Source organism: Corvus cornix, chromosome 12 (assembly GCF_000738735.6).
Source record: "Corvus cornix cornix isolate S_Up_H32 chromosome 12, ASM73873v5, whole genome shotgun sequence".
Lineage (NCBI taxonomy): Eukaryota > Metazoa > Chordata > Aves > Passeriformes > Corvidae > Corvus > Corvus cornix.
The window spans coordinates 2,626,357-2,645,324 of NC_046342.1; the positions used below are offsets into that span (position 1 = coordinate 2,626,357).

Genomic DNA, 18,968 nt, shown 5'->3' on the forward strand with positions numbered 1-18,968 from the left:
GGGGTCAGATCACAGCTCTTTGCTTCTCAGCAGTGCAGCCTCTATCCAAAAGCTGCCATGACCTTGCATAAATCACTGACAACAAAAAAAGGTTGTGTAGCTTCCTCTAGGCCTTCGTCCTCTTCTCTCGAGCACCCTGCACTGCCTTGTTCTCCTCAGCTCTTCATGCACAGAATAAAGAAACCAGCAGCAAAATCAGCATTGAATGTGCTCCTCTCTGGTTTGAAGGAGCAAACACTTGAGGAAATGCTCTATAGCAAATCAGCTCAGCTGCTTTGCATCACACCTGGGTGAAAAGAAATAACTTCATCCTTCTGTATATCAAGACTTACTAAAGCTGAGCATCTTTAAAACCCCCTTAAAGTAAATGAGAAATATCTTAAGAGACATTTCATTGAAATATCTTGAAACTTTCTCACTAGAATTCACTGCTGCCACTTCTTTATTTGAAGAAATGAAAAACACCAACAACATTCCTTGATAGATAAAAGCCTGGGAGACCACTGTAGCTGGCAGTACACCTGCAGGTACCCATTTGAATTATTCCAGACCATAAAAATCCCTGCTTGGTACAAGCCAGTTCAAGCAGAGTTTGCTGGCAGCAGCTTAGGACTGTGTGAAACTTCGCTGTGAGAAAGGTTTGTCCTGCACTGAAGACAAAAATCATTAATTACTGTTTCTCATTGAAAACAAAAAATTGATGAGAGTTTGAAAATATTTATTGTAGGTATTGGTTTGGTGTCATAGCTGTTTAAGGGGGGTGATTTTTGTTGTATAAAAATACTCAGCAGTTCAGCCCCTCGAGCTGACCCAGAGCCTGGGAGAGAAGCCAAGGTGGTGGCATTGGAGCTTCTTGAGCAGAATATTGAGGGAAACAAACTCCACTGCCATGGGGGTGAGTTTGGAATTAAAGGTTAATCCAAACCAGGGCAAGGTTTTAATTCAGGAGGAGCAAAGTGTTAATTCTAAACAGCAGCTCTTGCTTGTAAGTAAGAAGAGGGGATTTGTGGTGTCTCACTCTGTGCTTGAAGGTTTCACTGCCTCTGGTCACACAAATTTAAATTGGCTAAATGTTATTGGAGATTCTTACTTTTCTTCCTACGCATAACACAGAATAAAAGTGGTGAAAGTTCCAGGAATCCTAATGAATAAAAGACAAATTTGGGTGGGATAATTGGGCACATCTCCAAAGGGTGGCTGTCAGAAATGCTGAGGTTTGGTCTCAAGGGTCTGTGTGGTTGGACTGAACAAAATCACAACAAAGTTACTACAGTGTAGATTTATTCTGCTTAGAGCAACAAATATTGGAGGCCTGGTTTAAATTTCACTTGAATCTAAATATAAGTGTGGATAAAAAAAAAATGGAAGGCAAGATAGAAAGAAAAAATTCAGCATATTTTCAGCACACATAAAATAATAAACCCAGGGAGAAATGAGATTTCATACAAGGACCTCGTGTTCCCTACATGCTGGGGACACCCTGTTGCTGTCCAGGGTCACCTCTGCTGTCCAAATGAAGATCCCTGCACGTGCCAGATTTACCCAAAATTTACACAGGTAAAATCCCACTGGGAGATGATTTCAACAAGTATTAGATACTTACTGAAAATGGGGTTAATTTGTTTGAGAAAGTACTAAAAATACCTTCCAATTTGGTGCCTCAGTACATGTGAGAGGAAGAAGGGCCCCTCCCTTGTTGGAATTTCTGGAGAGGGGAATGTTGTGAGATAACTGAAAAGCAGCCTTTCCACCCAAGTTTGAATGCAAACATTCTGAAAGCTTACACACTATTTCTTGGCCATGGGAACACTGGCTTTTCCTGGGAAAGAGGGTCTTTATTAAAGTGTTCCAGTGTGAGGAGCTGGAGCAGGCTCTTGGATAGAAAGAGGATTAACAGCTGCCAACACATCTTGGAAAGGAATGTCCTGGGGTACTTCTTGCGTCATTTCATGATTTGGGAAGCTGAAGAACAGCTTCCATCTATTTGGGGAAGCTCCCTTCATGTTCCCACTTTGGTTTGGAGCAGTTTCCAAGACACTTTGCTTTAAAAAACCCAACACCATCCAAACAAGGAGCCCTCCTGAGGTCCCTTGTCCCTGGGGATGTGCCCAGCCAGGGGCAAAGTTCCCTTTTACCCTGGGCCACACTCTGCCCTCAGAGAACTCTGCAGGGATGAAAGGACAACAAAATGATGCCACTGAACAGTGCCACTATAGAGTGGCCTTTGTTATTTTATATTTTGGTGCATTTTATCCCTGCAGCTTTCAAACCCAGTCCATATTTCCCTTGTGAACCTCGTCACTGAAGTCCCCTTTGAAAAGCCAAACACACCTGAGTGGCAGTGCTGCACAGATTTCCCATCAGTTTAGGAGAAAAGGATCGATATCTTTTAGACATCCTCTATTTCTGTGTGAAAGTGAGTTTGTTTCCATCTAAAGACATTTCCTAAACTCACACCTTTCTTTCTCTCCTTGAGCTTTATGCAATTAATATTCTTTAATTTATTGGTGTATTTCCAACCCAAGTGTGTTCAAGTATCCTGTGCAAATAGACAGTTTCTGACTCAGAAACTCGACAGATACTACTGAATTCTGAAAATTGTAGGATTCCAATTCCATGCACCAGAATCCTCTGTGGATGCTTGAAGTGCCAGGAACTTTCCTGTGCCAAAATACCTGTCAGGAAACTCAAACATTTCCCTGTGGCTGTCTAATCTAATTACTGTCTAATTTGGGAGAGGCAGATCCACGCACCCACGTATGCATTTCCAGCTCCAAGGTGGAAAAGAAACAGCTGAGAAGGAACAAGCTGTTTTGGAAGAACCAGAGTACACAAGATATTAAAGATTTGAGATGTTCTCCACTGCCTTATCTACTCATATGATAACTTTTGAAAATGATACTGATAAACTTAAAAAAAATCTATGCTGAATGCTAAATATAAAACTGTGAAACCAAAAGGCTGGCAGCTTACTTGGTGAAATTCTCAGGATTTTTAACTAAAGATATCCATATTTTATATGGCTCAAGGTAAAAAGGAAAATTATCCTGCAATAAAATGAACCTAAAAAGAGCGTTGTTAATTTTTCAGTCAATTCATGACTGCATTTCTCACTTGTGCTGGTTTGCAAGATTTCTCTTCTCTGGTGTGGTTTTTTATCTTTTGACACAGAAAACGTAAAGAATGGTGCAATATTGTCTTAGAGAACAGGTATAGAACATTCTATGTACTGGAAATATCAAAGCTGGCAAACATTTTCCAGTTGTAACACTTAAACATCCTCTTCTACACATTACAGGACTGTATTTTAAAAGATAACTGGCAAATTAGAGATTTTTTGAGCTTCATTGCATAAACAAAAATTAATAGGTAGAAGATCGCATACCTCTGATGAGGGACTTGAACAAAAATGTGTGGGAGACCTCTCCTTTTTCCAGGAAGAGAACACCTATTTGAGCAGTGATAACCTTTCTGGTCTTTAGCCCCAGAGTATCACAGAATCATGGAATGGTTTGGGCTGGAAAGGACCTTAAAAATCACCAAGTTCCACTCCCTGCCATGGGCAGGGACACCTTCCTCTGTCCCAGGCTGCTCCCAGCCCCATCCAGCCTGGCCTTGGGCACTGCCAGGGATCCAGGGGCAGCCACAGCTGCTCTGGGCACCCTGTGCCAGGGCCTGCCCCACACCCTCACAGGGAAGGATTTCTTCCCAATATCCCATCTATCCCTGCCCTCTGGCAGTGGGAAGCCATTCCCCCTTATCCTCTCACTCCAGGCCCTTATAAAAAGCCTCTCTCCATCCTTCTTGTTGGCCCCTTCAGGTCCTGGAAGGCCAAAATTCAGTCACCCCAAAGGTTCTCTTGTCCAGGCTGAACAATCCCAGCTCTCGCAGCCTTTCCTCCCAGCAGAGCTGCTCCATCCCTCTGCTCATCCTGGAGCCTCCTCTGGCCTCTCTCCAGCAGCTCCAGGTCCTCCCTGTGCTGGCCCCAGGGCTGGGCACTGCTCCTGTACTGCCCAGAGCACACACTGAGTGAACATCAGAATTGAGCAGCACGTGACTCAGGCTGGATACTAAATTGGTTCTGACCTCACTTCCATCCAAATTCTACAATCTGGGATTAGCAAGAGAGGAGGAGAGAAGCAGAGAGACACTGGCTGCTGCTGTGCCCTGCTTTGTCTTGCTGCCCTGAGGAGCTCAGTGATGTGAGGACGACATGGGCAGGAGTGGCACGGTGACACATGAACCATACAGAGGGCAGGGATCTGACAGAGAGGATGCCTTACAAAGAAACTATTCCTTTCAGACTTTCTTTCCCCCCCCCCTCTAGAGGCTGATACTTGGGAAACTAAAGATGGGCTGGTTGTGCCAGGGGTTTTCCCGGTGCAGCAGTGTGGTAATCACTGAAACACCTCCAGAACAAGCATGGCTACAGCTGTAAAGTTAAACAAAGGCAATCTCCCAGTGGATTTGTTGCAGATTTAGCCCCAAAAATGTTTAAAATCAGGAGACAGGGTCTGGATGCCAAACTCTCCCTGCAAGTCAATGTGAGCTGACACTTTGGCTTTTCTGGAAGTTGTATATCCAGAACAAGAGGTACAGGCTCTGTGCAATGTCCAAACCTCTCTTTTTAAGGTTTCGTGTCAACTCTGAAATAGGGAATAGAGCACACCCACAGGTTTGTGAAAGAGCTACAAATTATCCTTGACAGATATTGCCTGATACCCACTTGTACTCTCCAACCATCAGCGCTCAGGGGTTAGAAAGATGTAGTTCAGCTTTTAGAGCTAATCTGTGGGTTACAGACTGAGAGAAATTTGTTGGAAATCCTTTAGAGTGTAAGACTTCGTTTCTGGAAATCCACTTAATTCCATACTTGGCTTATTTCTCAAAGCAGCAGACAGACAATTCCCGGTGGCCACATTAGCAAGAATCCCTCAGCTCCAGCGTTATTCTGAAATATTTACCTCTTCTAGCAGATCCAGTGGGACCTACACATACCACAGTGAACCATTCCTAGCTGAGCCACATTTGCTGCTCTTCAGACTGGTTCCTCCTTCTTAAATTCCTGCTAGGGTTGAATGTTGTTCCATTCATTACCCATTTCTCCACACATCCAATTAAAAAGTGAAATTAGGTTTTCTTCTGCAGGTTTTTCTCTAAAATTTCTAGTACAGCTTGCAAAAAAAGACACACATTTCTTGTGCCAACCCCTGTCTCATTAAGGTCAGGACTTAGGTTATTTGAATGTATGCATATATGTATATATTGTTTTTATCATTTTTACTTGTGTGTCTGTGTCTGTCACACAGAGACAGTGGGGGCCAAGCACAGAACATCCCATTCCTACAACCATTCCTGACCTATTTCCTTACCCCTCTCTCACTGAAGCCATGGCACGTTCTCCTTCAGCAAGCCCAAGGGTTTAATCCTGTTCAATCTTTTTTTCACCTCTGCTCTACAGTCTCTTTTCTCAATACATCCAACGACTCCTTCAGGCTTTTTTTTGTAATTTCCCCTCTTCTCCTCTCTGAAGAAGTCATCCAGTGACAAAAATCTCCCTTTTTATTCACCTTAAGTGGTATAAATTAGCTCAGCACACAGCACCAGCTGTGAACTGAAAGCACCCAGAAGAAATGCAAGTCAAGCTGTTGGCTCTCAGAATTTCTGTGGAGCTTTTTAGACAACCTGTGCAGTTGTACTGAGCTTTTCTCTCTTAATTAAATGTCCATCAAATGAGAACTACAGAGCACAAAATATTGAGAACTACTGCATGTTCTTGTAAAATAGAGGTTTTGGCTCCAAACTCATGTAACAAATGAATGGTGATAAGCTCTTATCTCTTCCTCACAGAGCAGGCTAAAAGAAAACCATTACCTGACCGGCAAAAAAAATTTTAAAAATTGAAAAAATCCCTCCTTCAACACATTTCTTATACTCACTGACCCTGGACTTGAGTCTTCACAAAATATCACTCTGCTGTAGCACTTGCAAATTTTGCAGTATTGTTAATTAAATGCAGATAAATTCTACTGACTCATTTTTTCATTTATGAAGTAAAACCTATGGACGTCAGATAGGAGATAATGAAAGAAGAGCTGTTGAAGGGATTTGGGGGAGAGATCAGTTATTTCCTTTCCACCCTGAGGACAGCTATGCCCACACTGCTGTTCCCAGGCCTGCACTGACTGATTGGAAAGGTTCTGTAGCCTTTCCAGGAACTGCAGTGCAATATTTAATGAGTTTCCTCTGGAAGTCCTCCTGACACTGCAAAGCAATTTTGCTGCCTTATAGGAATATAGTAGAAAACAGTGAAATAATGAAAAAAAAAAAAAATTAATTCAATTTAAAATCCCAAGCAACCACCCTTTCTGTTAATGCCCTGAATCTACAAAGCCATACTTGGGAAATACTCTTAAAAAGTGTCTAAACATTTGATTTTTCTTATGATGATACTTTTTCAAGAGCCAAAAATAGACAGAGGCTTGATGAATTGCATGGAAATAAGTCCTTTACACAGCGTCCATGCTGAGATAGCCAAAAACCAGAGGAATGTGATTCCTGCTTGACAATGTTTTCAGTTACTTGTTCATCTCTAAAATTCCTCTCACCAAAGCCCTTCACATTCCCGATTCCAAGACAGAGAATAAAAGCAATGGACTCATTCTTGGACAGCTGGAAATAACAATCTATTATTTACAAGGCCGGTTGGATATTTAAGAGGTTCCAGAGGCATTGAAAAATATGCCTTGGAAGAGTTTCATGTGATTTGTTCACACATCCGGCCTTGCACATCCCATTCCTGTGGTCAGCCACTAAAGAAAATAATTCCTGGAGTGGGCAACTTTGTCAAGCATGGATGTGACTTTTCAGCTTGTGCTAGGCAGGACCTCTCACACAGGGGAGCTGCTGGAGGGGACTCATTGGTTTCAGGCAGCAAATAGCACCAGAAATATCTTATTTTCAGTTTTCTAGAAGATTTAAAAGTTTGTGTAGATACTTGTGGGAGGTTGTACATGATAACTTGAGGAAAAAGGGGATGAGCTGGTTTTATACTTGCATAAAACCAGGTCTAGCTGAAGGGAGGCCTTTCCGTAGAGGGGTTTTGTTCATAAATAAAAAAATTAAAACCAAAAAGCCTCACATGACAAACCCAGCAAACCAATAGCTCATGAGAAAGCAATAAAACCCCTGGCAAAGGCAGAAGAAACACCCCTGGTTCTTTTGGCTCGTGCTGCTCCTTGCTGATTTGGCCAAGCCCATCCTGGCACAACTGAGGTTTTGCTGTTTTAGACTTTTCATTTTATATTAATTTTACCCCTTGGAGCAAAATGTGCTTCTCTCCTATAATTCTTTCCCTACAATAGCAAAACTGGCATCTGTAGATGTGCACGTCTGCAAACACACATTGCTGTGTTAACCACAGCCATGGAAATGCCCCTATGGTTACAAATAAACAAGATTTCCCATTTTGCAGCAAAACTGGAGATCTAAGCCAGCAGCTTCTAAAGATCATAATTTAAGCACCTCACTCAGCTTCTGAGCGTGTTTACCTACTATGAATAGTCATAATACTATTCTAGAACTTTGACAATTATGCAGTTAAGGGATATTTTAAGTGGCTCACGTATGATCTTTGCCACAAAAATTTAGTTTCTGGTTTTGACACCACTGCAAGCCAAAGCTTGACCATATTCTGACACAGGAATCAACCAAATGCTACAAATTCCCAAAGGAGTAGAAAGTCAGGAGAACTTGCAAACTTGAAGGTCCTTTTTTCATTGTCCATAGCAAAAGTGTTATGTACAACAGGAAATGTAAAAATCAAAAACCATGGAAGTTCATCCACCTGGCTTAGGGTTCAGCCCTCAATACAGGAGAAACTGGCAGCATTTTGACACCAATCTCATTTGCTTTTTTCAGCTGAAGTCAGGCAAAGTCAGTGATCTTGAGGCAAACCCAGATGGAGAGCTCACGTGGCTCCAAACAAAAAGCAATTTTCACACGGCCCCTTACAAACTGGGCAGAAAGAGGAGGGTCTGGCACAGCTCAGTGTCCTACAAGACACCCACAAAGGGCTGGTTTGGAGTGGTGCTGAGTCCCCTGGGTACTGAGCACAGCAGGACCAGACTCAGCTCGCCCCTGACTTCTCACTGTGCTGGGGATTAACCACAATGTGACTCCTGCACTCATTTGTAGCCTGAATGGAACAGGAAAAACCTCTTTTTTGACTTTGCAAGGAAAGGGTTTGTGCCTTTTCCTTTTTGCTGAGAACAGCCCCTTTTCTTTTGACCAGACAAAACCGATGTTTTTTCTCACTAGGCTCTACTTGGAAACGCTAAGGATGTGTCACCCCCTCCAGAGAGTGACAGGCCAACAACCAGACCTCCTTTAACAGAGGACTAAGTTGTTGCTCCACAGCCAATAAAAAACTATTGAGGTGGAATCAGCCACAAAACCGTGGGTCCTCTTTCTGTCCAGCTCCCTTCCCAGGCACTGGAAACCTCAAATTCCTGCCCGTGGTGACAGACTGCAGCAGCAGCCAAAGGAGCACACAAGGCATGGCTGCAGCCCCCACACCTGCCAGGCAATTCCCTCTCCTAGGAAAGCAGAAAAGTGATGGAGCAGAGCATCTCCCCCTCCTGTTCCGATTCCTACAAATACACCCTCACCTACGGCCACAGTTCTCTTTAATGTCCTGCTTAAATTTATCAGTAATTATCAACATCGCAGCTACCACTATGTTTGAAATTTGGGCACTAAATTTCCATGTGCCACACCTTGAAACTATGATTATTACTTTTTCTTAGCAAATCCATAAGTAAACTATACTATTGGAGTGAGGGAAATGACTTAAAGGGAGAAAACAGGTCAGTCTCTGAATGCTGGCACCACCATGAAGGGGAAAGTGGAGGTTCAGACTCTGGTCTGTCCTTTGGAACACAGCAGCAGAGAGTTTGAGGAATAAAAAGTGAACTTATATCAGTTTAGCTGCTTATCTTAGGAACTGTACCCACAGAGTGTGGAACTTGTCGAGGCTGTGGTTTGCAAGGCCTTTTTGAGTAAAGCAAGAAACATTTTAATCCCTTAATTTTGATCAGTTGCCAGCGGTTAGTCTCCTCACCCAAATGAAGTCTTAAAACAATAACAGGGATAGATATTTCCAAGCAGGAGAAGAAGAAAAAAATGTTCAAACTCCCAGACTTTGCCTGCTGCTCCTCCAGCAGGATCAGACCGTTTTCACTGTGTAGCCACAGGTAGGTGGTTATCAACCACAGCCTCACAAAAATATTTAAAGTTTTGAAGTTTAATAAGTTCTTTGGCATGTACCAAGAGGAAAACAGCATCTAAGACCTGCTGCAGGTTTTCCCTCTGAATCCTTTTTTTATTTGTTTTAACAAATAATCAATCCATGCAAGGTAAAAACGAAACCCTCACACCCCCTTTGTGTGACAGTTACCAAAGCAGGTAGATAATGATGAATTATCAGAAGAAGTGAGGCTATACCTGCTCAGGGAACAAGGGAACAGCATCCTCTGGGGACACCTGAGGAAGGGGAACTGGAAAAGCTTCATGGCACTGCCAGGTATCCTCTGCCACCTCTGCCCATGGGTGAGTCCCTGCCTGACTCAAGCCACAGCTTTAGGAGTCGCCAAGGCCACAGAAGCACCAACAGCTACAAACATTTCAGCAGAAAGGCTGAAGTTTTTGTTTGCAATCCTCAAGCCAGCTGAGGATTTGGATTTAATTCCAGTCACGAGTAAATAAAGGCTGAGCCTTACAGCATAGTTGGTGGAAAATTATTAACAGCACCAGTTAAAAAAGATTCCTTTCCAAAGCCAGAAATAAAGATGTTTTGGGCCTGGTGTATTCATTTGCACACACAAAACCAAATCCAACTTGTCCCCCTGCTCCTGTACCTCCCTCAGCACGAGTAACTCTCAGACTGGGAGCACTGGACTTGAGAGCAGCACAGAGCACAGCAAAAACGCTGGGGAATTACTGAGTCTTCCCCAAGCACTCTTCTGGTTAGGCTGGGTTTAATTAAAACCATCTGAAGACATTGTGATTACTCTACAAGGCTGTGGCAATGTGATACAGCTCTGAAAGGAAAGCTGCAGCATCAGCCTGACACGTTACAAACGCAGGATTGAGTTTTAGGTGTAAACAAGCTCACGCACAGCAAACAAACAGCATCACTGTGCACAGCAATCCCCACTCTAATCCACAGATTAACTCAACAGACAAAAAAACCCACCACAAATACAAAAAAATCCCACAAAACCCCAATTTTTTTTCCCCAAAGCCAACCCCTCACACAATAAATTGGCTTTATGTGGCCACGACTTGGAGGAATTTCAATGGCAGCCTTGGCATTACAGGGAAAGGTTCTAAATGGTTATTCAGAAGAAACCTCGAGCTTTCCCCTCCCCTTGCCAAGCATCAATTGTATTTTTAACTTAATTTTAATTAATTATATTAATTGTAGTTAATTAATTGTAAGGAACCTGGTGGTTATGCAAATAACCCCAGGTCTGAGAAGGGTTTTTGCTGCAAGGAGGATCCTCACACGCTGCCCATGCGAGCTCTGGAAATAGCCCTGAGCAGCTGCTCTGTGCAGTCTACTCCAGCTACTCGCCTCTTACTAACTGTTTCAACAAGTTTACAACGAGTTTATGGCTCCTGGCACCAGAATTTACAATGTAGTAAAGCATCATCACGAGAACACCACCTCTGGCTGAGGGAAATAACATTGCTGGTAACACTTATCTTCCAAACAAATTCATATTTACTTTGTATTAACTGCTTTGGGATCTGCTCTGCACATTTATACAGAAAGGCCACTGCTGTGTAATTAAGACATATAATTTAATTATAATCTTAATTCCAATGAGTTATTTCAATGCAAAATCAGTCCTAGTTTTTAATGAGGCTCATTCTTCCACTTTGAAACTGTTATGTCTTTTTTTTTAATTTTGAAGCCATGCAACGTCATAACCACTTAAATTTTAAACAAGGCAAACCCCTTCCTTAGCAGGAAGAGAGTATATTTTTCTTCTGTGTGAAGAACTCCAGTTTTGGTTGGACAGAGAAAGCAGATAAATTTAATATCTTAAGTTATTTTGGCCAGTAAACTGTTAGTGTTACAAGTTTGTCTGTGGCACGGTAAAGAAAGAAGTTTCAGATAAATAACAGATTATTTAATTTATCTTTTCTTTTGCTGTTTGTGATTTTTAAAAGGTTTGGACCATATATTTTCAACTTTTTATACACAAGACTGTAAACCCAGTTAAGAGAAAAGTTTAAATCCGATTATCCCTTCTAGTTTCATAATTCATTCCTGACTTAGCCAAAGTCAGGTAGGGAAATATGCCCCAAAATTGAAGGGTTTAAAACCCACTGCAACTTGATTGCAAGCTGAGCCAGAGAATCTTGTTTGGTTTCATTTTTAGAGATCTCTGAGAAGGAACGTGCTTCAAATGGCTTTGGATGTGCTTCAAAATAACACTGACACAGGAATTCAGGCAATCCAGAGATGAGCACTAACACAAAACCCACAAAACCGTAGAAACGTGAGAGTATAACACTTGCTCTGTGCCCTCCATGCAATTGAACTGAACATTTCTTACTTCTCTGGGTAACTGGAGTTACCATCAGTGGCTGAGTTGGGAATACTGCTGAAAAATAATATAAATGCAGGGGTAAATTGGCTAATAATTGAGAAAATATTCTGTTCATTGACTCTAATGATATGAAGTCTTAATTCTCATTATCCCAAAGAGCCATAAGAGATTTTTGCTAAAATAAAACTAAGTTGTAGCATTAAGTGATGCCACCTGAGAAACTCTTGTTTATTCTGAAACACTGGAGCAGGTATATTTTGATTTCAGATTATTGATGTTCAGATTATTGAAAATTTGAACAGAAAATAAAATTTCAGTTTTACCCAGAGAGTGAATACCTCTCATATTGTTCAGGCTTAATTTAGCTGGGGGGGGGGGGGGGGCACGGTATTTTATTTTTAAATAACACAGTATTATTTGCTGAAAGAACCCATGAAGTCTAAGTTAACTGATGTAGCAAGAAAAAGAGGTTCAGGCAGACAACAGCACATCCTAAGATTCAAGGAAATTATGTCCATGTAGAGTTCTCCCCTCAAGGGGTTTTCATTCTTGGTTCTTTCAAAGTGTAGCTGTTGCTGTCCTGAACACAAAACAGCCTCAGAATAAGGCTCTGTCTTCAAGATAAAATGAATGGATCCCCAAGAAATTGTAGTAACCCAGAATTTTGTAGCAGGCTTCAAGTTGTGAAATCACTCAGCGTTAAAAGCAACATTCCATTTGTGTGACTGGCTTAACACACACAACGCCCTGCGAGGAGCAAATGGGAGACTACACTGCCCTGATTAAATATTGATAGTCAGGAAAAATATGTCACCACAAAAGCAGATCATCTTTTGCAAACAGATGATTTCCTTCTCTTAGTCTAACAAGAAATCAGAGTCAGGGGGACAGGAGAGAGTTAAACTCTGCTGTTATTCTGGCTGAATAACTAACACTTACACAGTCCTTTAAAAAATAATGAGATACAGAAGCCAGAGTATTAGTTAGCTGAAACAAGGATGAGGATGCAGCTCTCAAACTCCTAAGGGAAGAAACATTTGGGGGAAAAAAAAAAAAAAAAAAAGAAAAGGAAAAAAGAATATTGTAAATCATCCTCTTTCTTTCACCTTTGCCTCCTCATTAGTATGGATTTGAGGCTCTTTCCTCCAGCAGCAGGAGCCAAGCTCCCGAGCAAGTGGCACACTTTGTTCTATGTCCTTTCAGGATATGGAATTCCTTTCCTTGTATCCTCTAAAAAAAGAGTTAAAAACTCTCATTCTGACTGTGGCAAATAAGAAAATTTCCAGTTGAGCTCACATCCCTAAGTGCTATAGGGTTACGAGGTATCTAACCACGTGTAAATGATCAAATCATTGCAAGGTAACAAACAGTCTGATCAAATATAAAGTTTCTGTGCACTTACTCCCAGAATTCCATCACTGGAGAGGTGGCATTTTGTAAAGAGACTTGACTGCAGTTGCTCATATTAAGTTTTTGAAATTCCACACAGTTTTCTAGAAAAGAACAAAAAAAAAAAGAGTTTGCTCTGTTGACATGCGAGCACAGTTGCTGTTGTTCATCTCCCAGTTTGTGCACCTTGGGAATGGGAAAAAGCCTCCATTCTACACCACGTTTTCTGGGTGGGCTTAAAGTTTCTGGGTACACTAAATGCAACAGCTGCTACTTCTGCAACACCAGATTAGGATAACCCAGGGAAACATCCATGAGGACCCTCCTACAACACTTCCCAGAGGCACAGGGCCAAAAAATCCCCTCAGGCAGAAGAAACAAACATTGAGAAACTGAGGCGATGGATTGGGAATTGCAAGATGCTTCTACTCCAGCTGCTGGTTCAATGGGTTACGGCTACAAATGGTTTAAGGAACATGGCCAGCCATAAACTTCCACTTTTTCCTGGTAAGACAAGTGGATATTTCCTCTGGTTTATCATAATTATCTCTAACACAGAGAAAGGCCAAAGCAGCTCAGCGTTGCTGAGCATTTGAGCAGTGATAACACTGGCCAAGCTCCTTTGCAGGGCTGCCAAAACTGACACCAAAGCCTTCTACATCCACTGGGCCCAAAGTTCATTCCCTGACATAAACTAAGATTTCAGGCAGCTTTAGGTGGGCTCAAAGAGCACAACAAATGGCCAATCAATGAAACCATGAAAGACAATACAATGAGTACTTGATTTGAAATTGGACTGTGATTTAAGGGAAAAATGCAAAACTTCAGGAACATGGGAACATGGCACTGGGATGAGATCCTCCCCATGGATGTTTGTGATCTACAGACTCAATGAGCCGAGAATTACAGATATAAATATCAATGAGAGGACAGATGCAGAGCCCTACCCTGCAAACCCTCATGAATGCACACCTCATCCTTCATGCAGGAGGCTACTTTACATGCAGTAAGGATTATTTATGAGACTAAATTTCCAGAAGTAGCTTGATGAACATTATCCCTCAACATCTGGCATTTAAAAGAGCAAATCCAAAGATCCACATTTAATATTTTTTCCTCTCCATTCAAACTCCTCCTGATCTCATTAGAGTGAAAGAGCAAGATTGCAACCTGTCATCAGGTCATTCTCTGCTGCAGAATTCACTCTCTGTGTTCAGGGAGAATAGATATGATTGCAAATGAGAGTCTTGGGATTTAGCCAGAACATCTTACAGAATTAACGAAATCCACAGTCTTTTTCTGCTGACATTAAATTCTCCAGGAGTAAATGCTTACACAATGACCCAACCCAGAAAGGTCCAAGGCAGTTCCACTCCAGGTTTCCTTTCTCTTTGCTGTAGTGGGATGTGGTTGGCCCACTTCCACTGACTTGGCCACAGCAATGGCTTTGATCAGGACATTTCAGTGTCAATAAATCACTTGGAAGGATTTGTATAGCAGCAATCTCTGCTGAGGTCATACCTGTATTCCATTCATGGCCACAGGAAGCCCAGGGAAGCTCTGTAGTAAAGCAGTTGAACAAATAGAAGATAGCCCATGCTAAAATGATGATGTAATATACATTTAGGTGTGCCTCTATAACTTGGGTAGCATAGCCAATGCCTGGAGAAGCAAAATAAAAAGTGAGATACAAAAGAAAACTGCTTGTCAGGTAATTTAAAAACAAATGCTTATTCTTAAGTCTATCCTAACTTCCATTTTGATACTATTTATTTCATTTTACTTCAAATTGAATGCTTTCTTTTGTAGTAGAACACAGAATTGTTACCTTCAAATAGAGGGCAAACTTTCCTCCAGCATGTGATGCCTCCTTCACTTGTAAACTGTCCCAAGGCTGTCTCCAAGAAAAATACTGGTATTCCACAGCAAATAAAAAAGACCACGTAGGGGATGAGGAAAGCACCTGCAAGTGAGTATTGGGGGGTGTTGGTTAGAATGAATCCAGTTCCTCAGCAGCACAGTGAGGATTTTCCCAGTAAAGGAAGGATCAGCTGTGAGCCATCCCCCAGGCATCACTCTGGCAGGGCAGGATGGATTTACTCTTGCCCCAAATATCAAGAGCTAACCCGTAAGCCAGGGCTAAACCAGACGAGATCAAAGTTCCTCAGCATAAAGTCAGCTCTTGAGGCTCTCAAACACAGAAAAGATCCCAGCCGTGCTCAGCTGCAAAGTTCTGCTCTGCTCAGCACCGCGTCAGTCTACACTACCTCCCCTGCTTTTTTCAGGGGTGAAGAAGGGTTACAGATATTAAATCCAAGAAATCCTTTTCACATTATTTATATGAGCCTGATGATAAGGATTGTGAAAAGGGAATGAGGAAACAAACTTCAGAACTACTTACAAGGACAGGAAAGCAGGGCTTGGCCTCATCAGCCAGAAATATTAATGTGAAATTCTAGGAAAATAACAAAGCATCAACACTTTTGTTGGATGCTGGCAGTAAAGTCCAGCACAGGCAGTGAACCACAGCAAACCCCAAACACAGCACACCCACACCCCGAAACAGCTGTTGTACTTCAGCCACCTCGATCAGAAAGTTGAGACAATTAAATCCACCTGCTCTGACTGTTTCTTTCACATCTCATCACCAGGAGTCTCTTCCCTCAGCCAGGAAATTTCCCTAGAGCTGAATCCCAGGTGCCTCTCAAGCAATCCATGGGGATTCCACAAAGAATGGAATATTTGCATGGGTTCTCTGGATGATTTCCTGGTCAGTATCAAATGCACTTGGCCCTCTCATGCACACAATCATAGTGAGTTTAACATGGCAACTTGTGGAAAACCAAAGTATCAGCTCAGACTGTTTTTCCAACACTGTTCCAACAGGCATACATCAGGAAAATGAGAAAACATCAGGTTTCCCAGCTTGCAAAAAGATCACATTCCAAGAAATACCTAATTCTAAGCACGCAAAGAAATTAATTTTCCTTAAAACCTGAACATTCATAAGAAGAACCTAAAATTATAGAAGATGATTCCTGCACTCCAGTTATGACTTGGAGTAAGTCCCAGAGAGGTCAGACCTCACAAGTTCCATACTACAGCTTCCAAATTTGTTCTGTAAGCAGCAACTTATTCACAACTAGCTCAGATATTTACCACTGCCTCCCCCTACCACACACCAAGGAGTTTGATGCATCAGATGAAAGTACTAAGAACAAGCTCTGGTCTAATTCCAGCATGGGGTTACAAAGCCACAGGTCACAGACTGAGCCTTCATTGACTAAAACTGCTCAATGGCAAATGTCCCATGGTGCCAGGACATGACCAATTCAATCACACCCACTCATTCTATTCTTAATTAAATTAATTAAATATCATATTCAAGTAATTAGTCTTTCATCAAATCACCCCAAGCAATGATTAGAATTCTTTGTGCCTCATGTTACAGCCTTAAAAATGAGAGCATCACCATTTGACAAGCTGGCACATACCTATAAATAGGCACCTAAAGGTGGCCATGTGAACCCAAAAATTACACACCAGAAATATATTTCTGTTATTTCCTCTGCCAGAAGTTCTCTGGGAACACTTTAACAATCAACAAGAAGTGCTGTGTATCTGGTATGCAGCATGTTAATATTCATGTATAACAGCAGGATTTGGTAGCAGCATTCTCTAAAGGGTGAACTATTGCGACCTAAGTTTTGCCAAAATACAGATCCATAAAGAAAGGAACTTCCAACACTAAACACAACTTCCACAGCAGTGTTTGTCTTGTAGAAACAGCAGACAAAACAGGCTAAAAACCATCCCCGAGTTCAGATAAGGAAGGACAAGGAATAGAAATTTGGCACAGCATTGTTAGCAAACAAGCCCGTCAAAGAGCAGATCACCACTTATCAGCCCTGCACATCCCATTTTTCTCCCAGCCTCTGTGTTTACACTACCACTGACCCAGGCCTTAAGTGGGGAGAATGTTGAACCCAGTCCACAGAATTCTAAACTGAGTTTGTAATTTACTTTTCTTCCTTCGTTGCTTCCCGAGCAGAGCTGATGTGCTTATTCTCAACTGTCATACATCTTACACGGTTTATAGTCAGCTATAACCAACACATGGTACATGTCATACTTCTGTAGAAGTTGAGTCTGCTCTTTTCTTTCTCAACCAACATTCGTATTTTACATTTATTAGTGCTTGCTCTCTTTGAGTAACCTGTAGTTTTACATCTTCCCCTACCTTGCTGTAGGAACTGGGGAAGTACTGAGGGAAGAAAAGGTACACTGAGGTATAAAAAATTTCAAGTAACAAAGAAAAAATATTTAGTCCTTGTGGCATTATTAGAAAAAAAATTCATCCTCTCCCAAGTACAGTGTTGTGACAAATAAAGTGCTGCCTCCTTTTCTGTGTCAGACAAACTTAGTTAAGTATGCCTGGGTGTGTATTCACATGCAGAAGACAGCCTGTACTACTATTACAGAACACTGGCTTCTTCTGCATGAAAAATGCTACTGAGAAAAATATCTCAATTTACTAACACAGAAGAAACTTGTAAAAATAAACCACACAGTGTTTGGAGAGAAGGAGAGAGAAACACAACGATTTTTCTTAGTTGTCAGATGTTTAAAGCTTCCCTGTCTGCACATGCACTGAAATCCTGAACACGTATCTCTTACTAGAGCAATAAATCACTGCAAAGCATTCTTAACGCTTTAATTCCCGTGTTTAATTCCATGTAAATCCACACGTGATGCCATCTTACCTCCTCCATTCTTGTAGCAAAGATATGGGAATCTCCAGACGTTTCCCAACCCAATAATCTCTCCTGCCACAGAAAGCACAAATTCAACCTTATTGTTCCAGTGGCCTCTTTCATGAACTTTCTTATCATTGATGTGGACGAGGTTAGTACTTGAAGCTTCTGGGTCCAAAGCATCTTCTGGCTTGCCATTAATTATAGGAATAGTCTTTTCAGCTGTCATGACTTTTCAGCCTAGTGGAGAACAAAAGAAAAACACACAGGTGTGTTAGGACGCTTGCTGGTACTGATCTCCAATGACTGAAATCTCCCAGCGCGGCATTGGCTTCTCATTACCTGTGGAAATCTGCAGGTGAAAGTGAGGGAGGCAACTCCACAGGGCTGGAAAAGTTGTAAAGCAGGGGAAAAGGAAAAGAAAGGGGTGGGGGGAAGAGAGAAGGTTACGTTCAAGGGAAGGGAGTTATTTCCAAGTGCAGACAGACAACTTCCTAACCGAGGGAAGCCTTTCAAAAATCCCTCCCCGGGCACGGATCCCAGCCTGACTGACCTACCAGAGGACAGAGATCTGCTGCACCTTCCAGGCGCACACCTGAGCCCAGGAGCCCTCGGGGACGTCCAGAAAGGGCTGGAATGGTTGTGGCCTGCCTGGAGGAGCGGGGGAGCTCCCGCATTACTCACCCAGGGCTCTGCCCGTGCCTGCGCGCCGGGGACAGGGGCCGGGCTGCGGCTCAGCGCTGCCTGCGGGCGGATGGCCGCGGCTCCGGGAGCGGGGAGAAGGCGTTCAGGATCCCCGGGAGCCGGGAAGCCTCGTCCTGCCCTGCCGCTGCTGGCGGCCCGGCGTGGGTAGTAGGATGCTCCCCGCGCTCTGGAGCCGGAATTTGCAAATGCTCAGCCCTCCCCGGAGCGATGGTTTAACACCCGCCTCCCCCCTCCGCCCACCTCAGGCTGTCCCGCCAGCTCCCCCCTCCTCCTCTTCCTCCTCCTCCTTCTCCTCCACCCAGCATCACCACCGAGCATCACCACCGAGCATCCCCAGCCTGCGCTCCCCGCCCCGCGGGCAGGGCCGAGCCCGGCAGGTTGGCAGCCCCGTTCCGCATCCCCTGCGGATCCCGGCGCTGCTCCGCACCCCTCGGGCGGGGAGGGGCACCCGCATGCGGCGGGCGGGGCGCACGGACAGCCCCGCACCTGCGGCGCTCGG

The 18,968-nt window shown here is 42.9% G+C and overlaps 1 protein-coding gene across 3 annotated transcripts in view; it reads right to left on the reverse strand.

Annotated features, from left to right (window-relative positions):
- SLC6A11 (solute carrier family 6 member 11) overlaps window positions 1-18,666 on the reverse strand; it is an 86,480-nt gene extending 67,814 nt beyond the window's left edge. Inside the window, exons 1-5 of one of the 3 annotated variants that reach the window (XM_010409748.4) lie at window positions 18,449-18,666; window positions 17,774-18,004; window positions 14,839-14,973; window positions 14,532-14,672; window positions 13,024-13,114 (exon numbers count right to left, since the gene is read on the reverse strand). In XM_010409748.4, the coding sequence (XP_010408050.1) occupies window positions 13,024-13,114; window positions 14,532-14,672; window positions 14,839-14,973; window positions 17,774-17,993 (587 nt within the window). In that variant the 5' untranslated portion in view covers window positions 17,994-18,004; window positions 18,449-18,666. Of the gene's footprint in view, window positions 1-13,023; window positions 13,115-14,531; window positions 14,673-14,838; window positions 14,974-17,773; window positions 18,005-18,106; window positions 18,216-18,321; window positions 18,386-18,448 lie in introns of those variants that run through there. The other 2 variants (XM_010409750.3, XM_010409749.4) reach the window with 2 other exon arrangements.
- Between the last annotated feature and the right edge of the window lie 302 nt (window positions 18,667-18,968).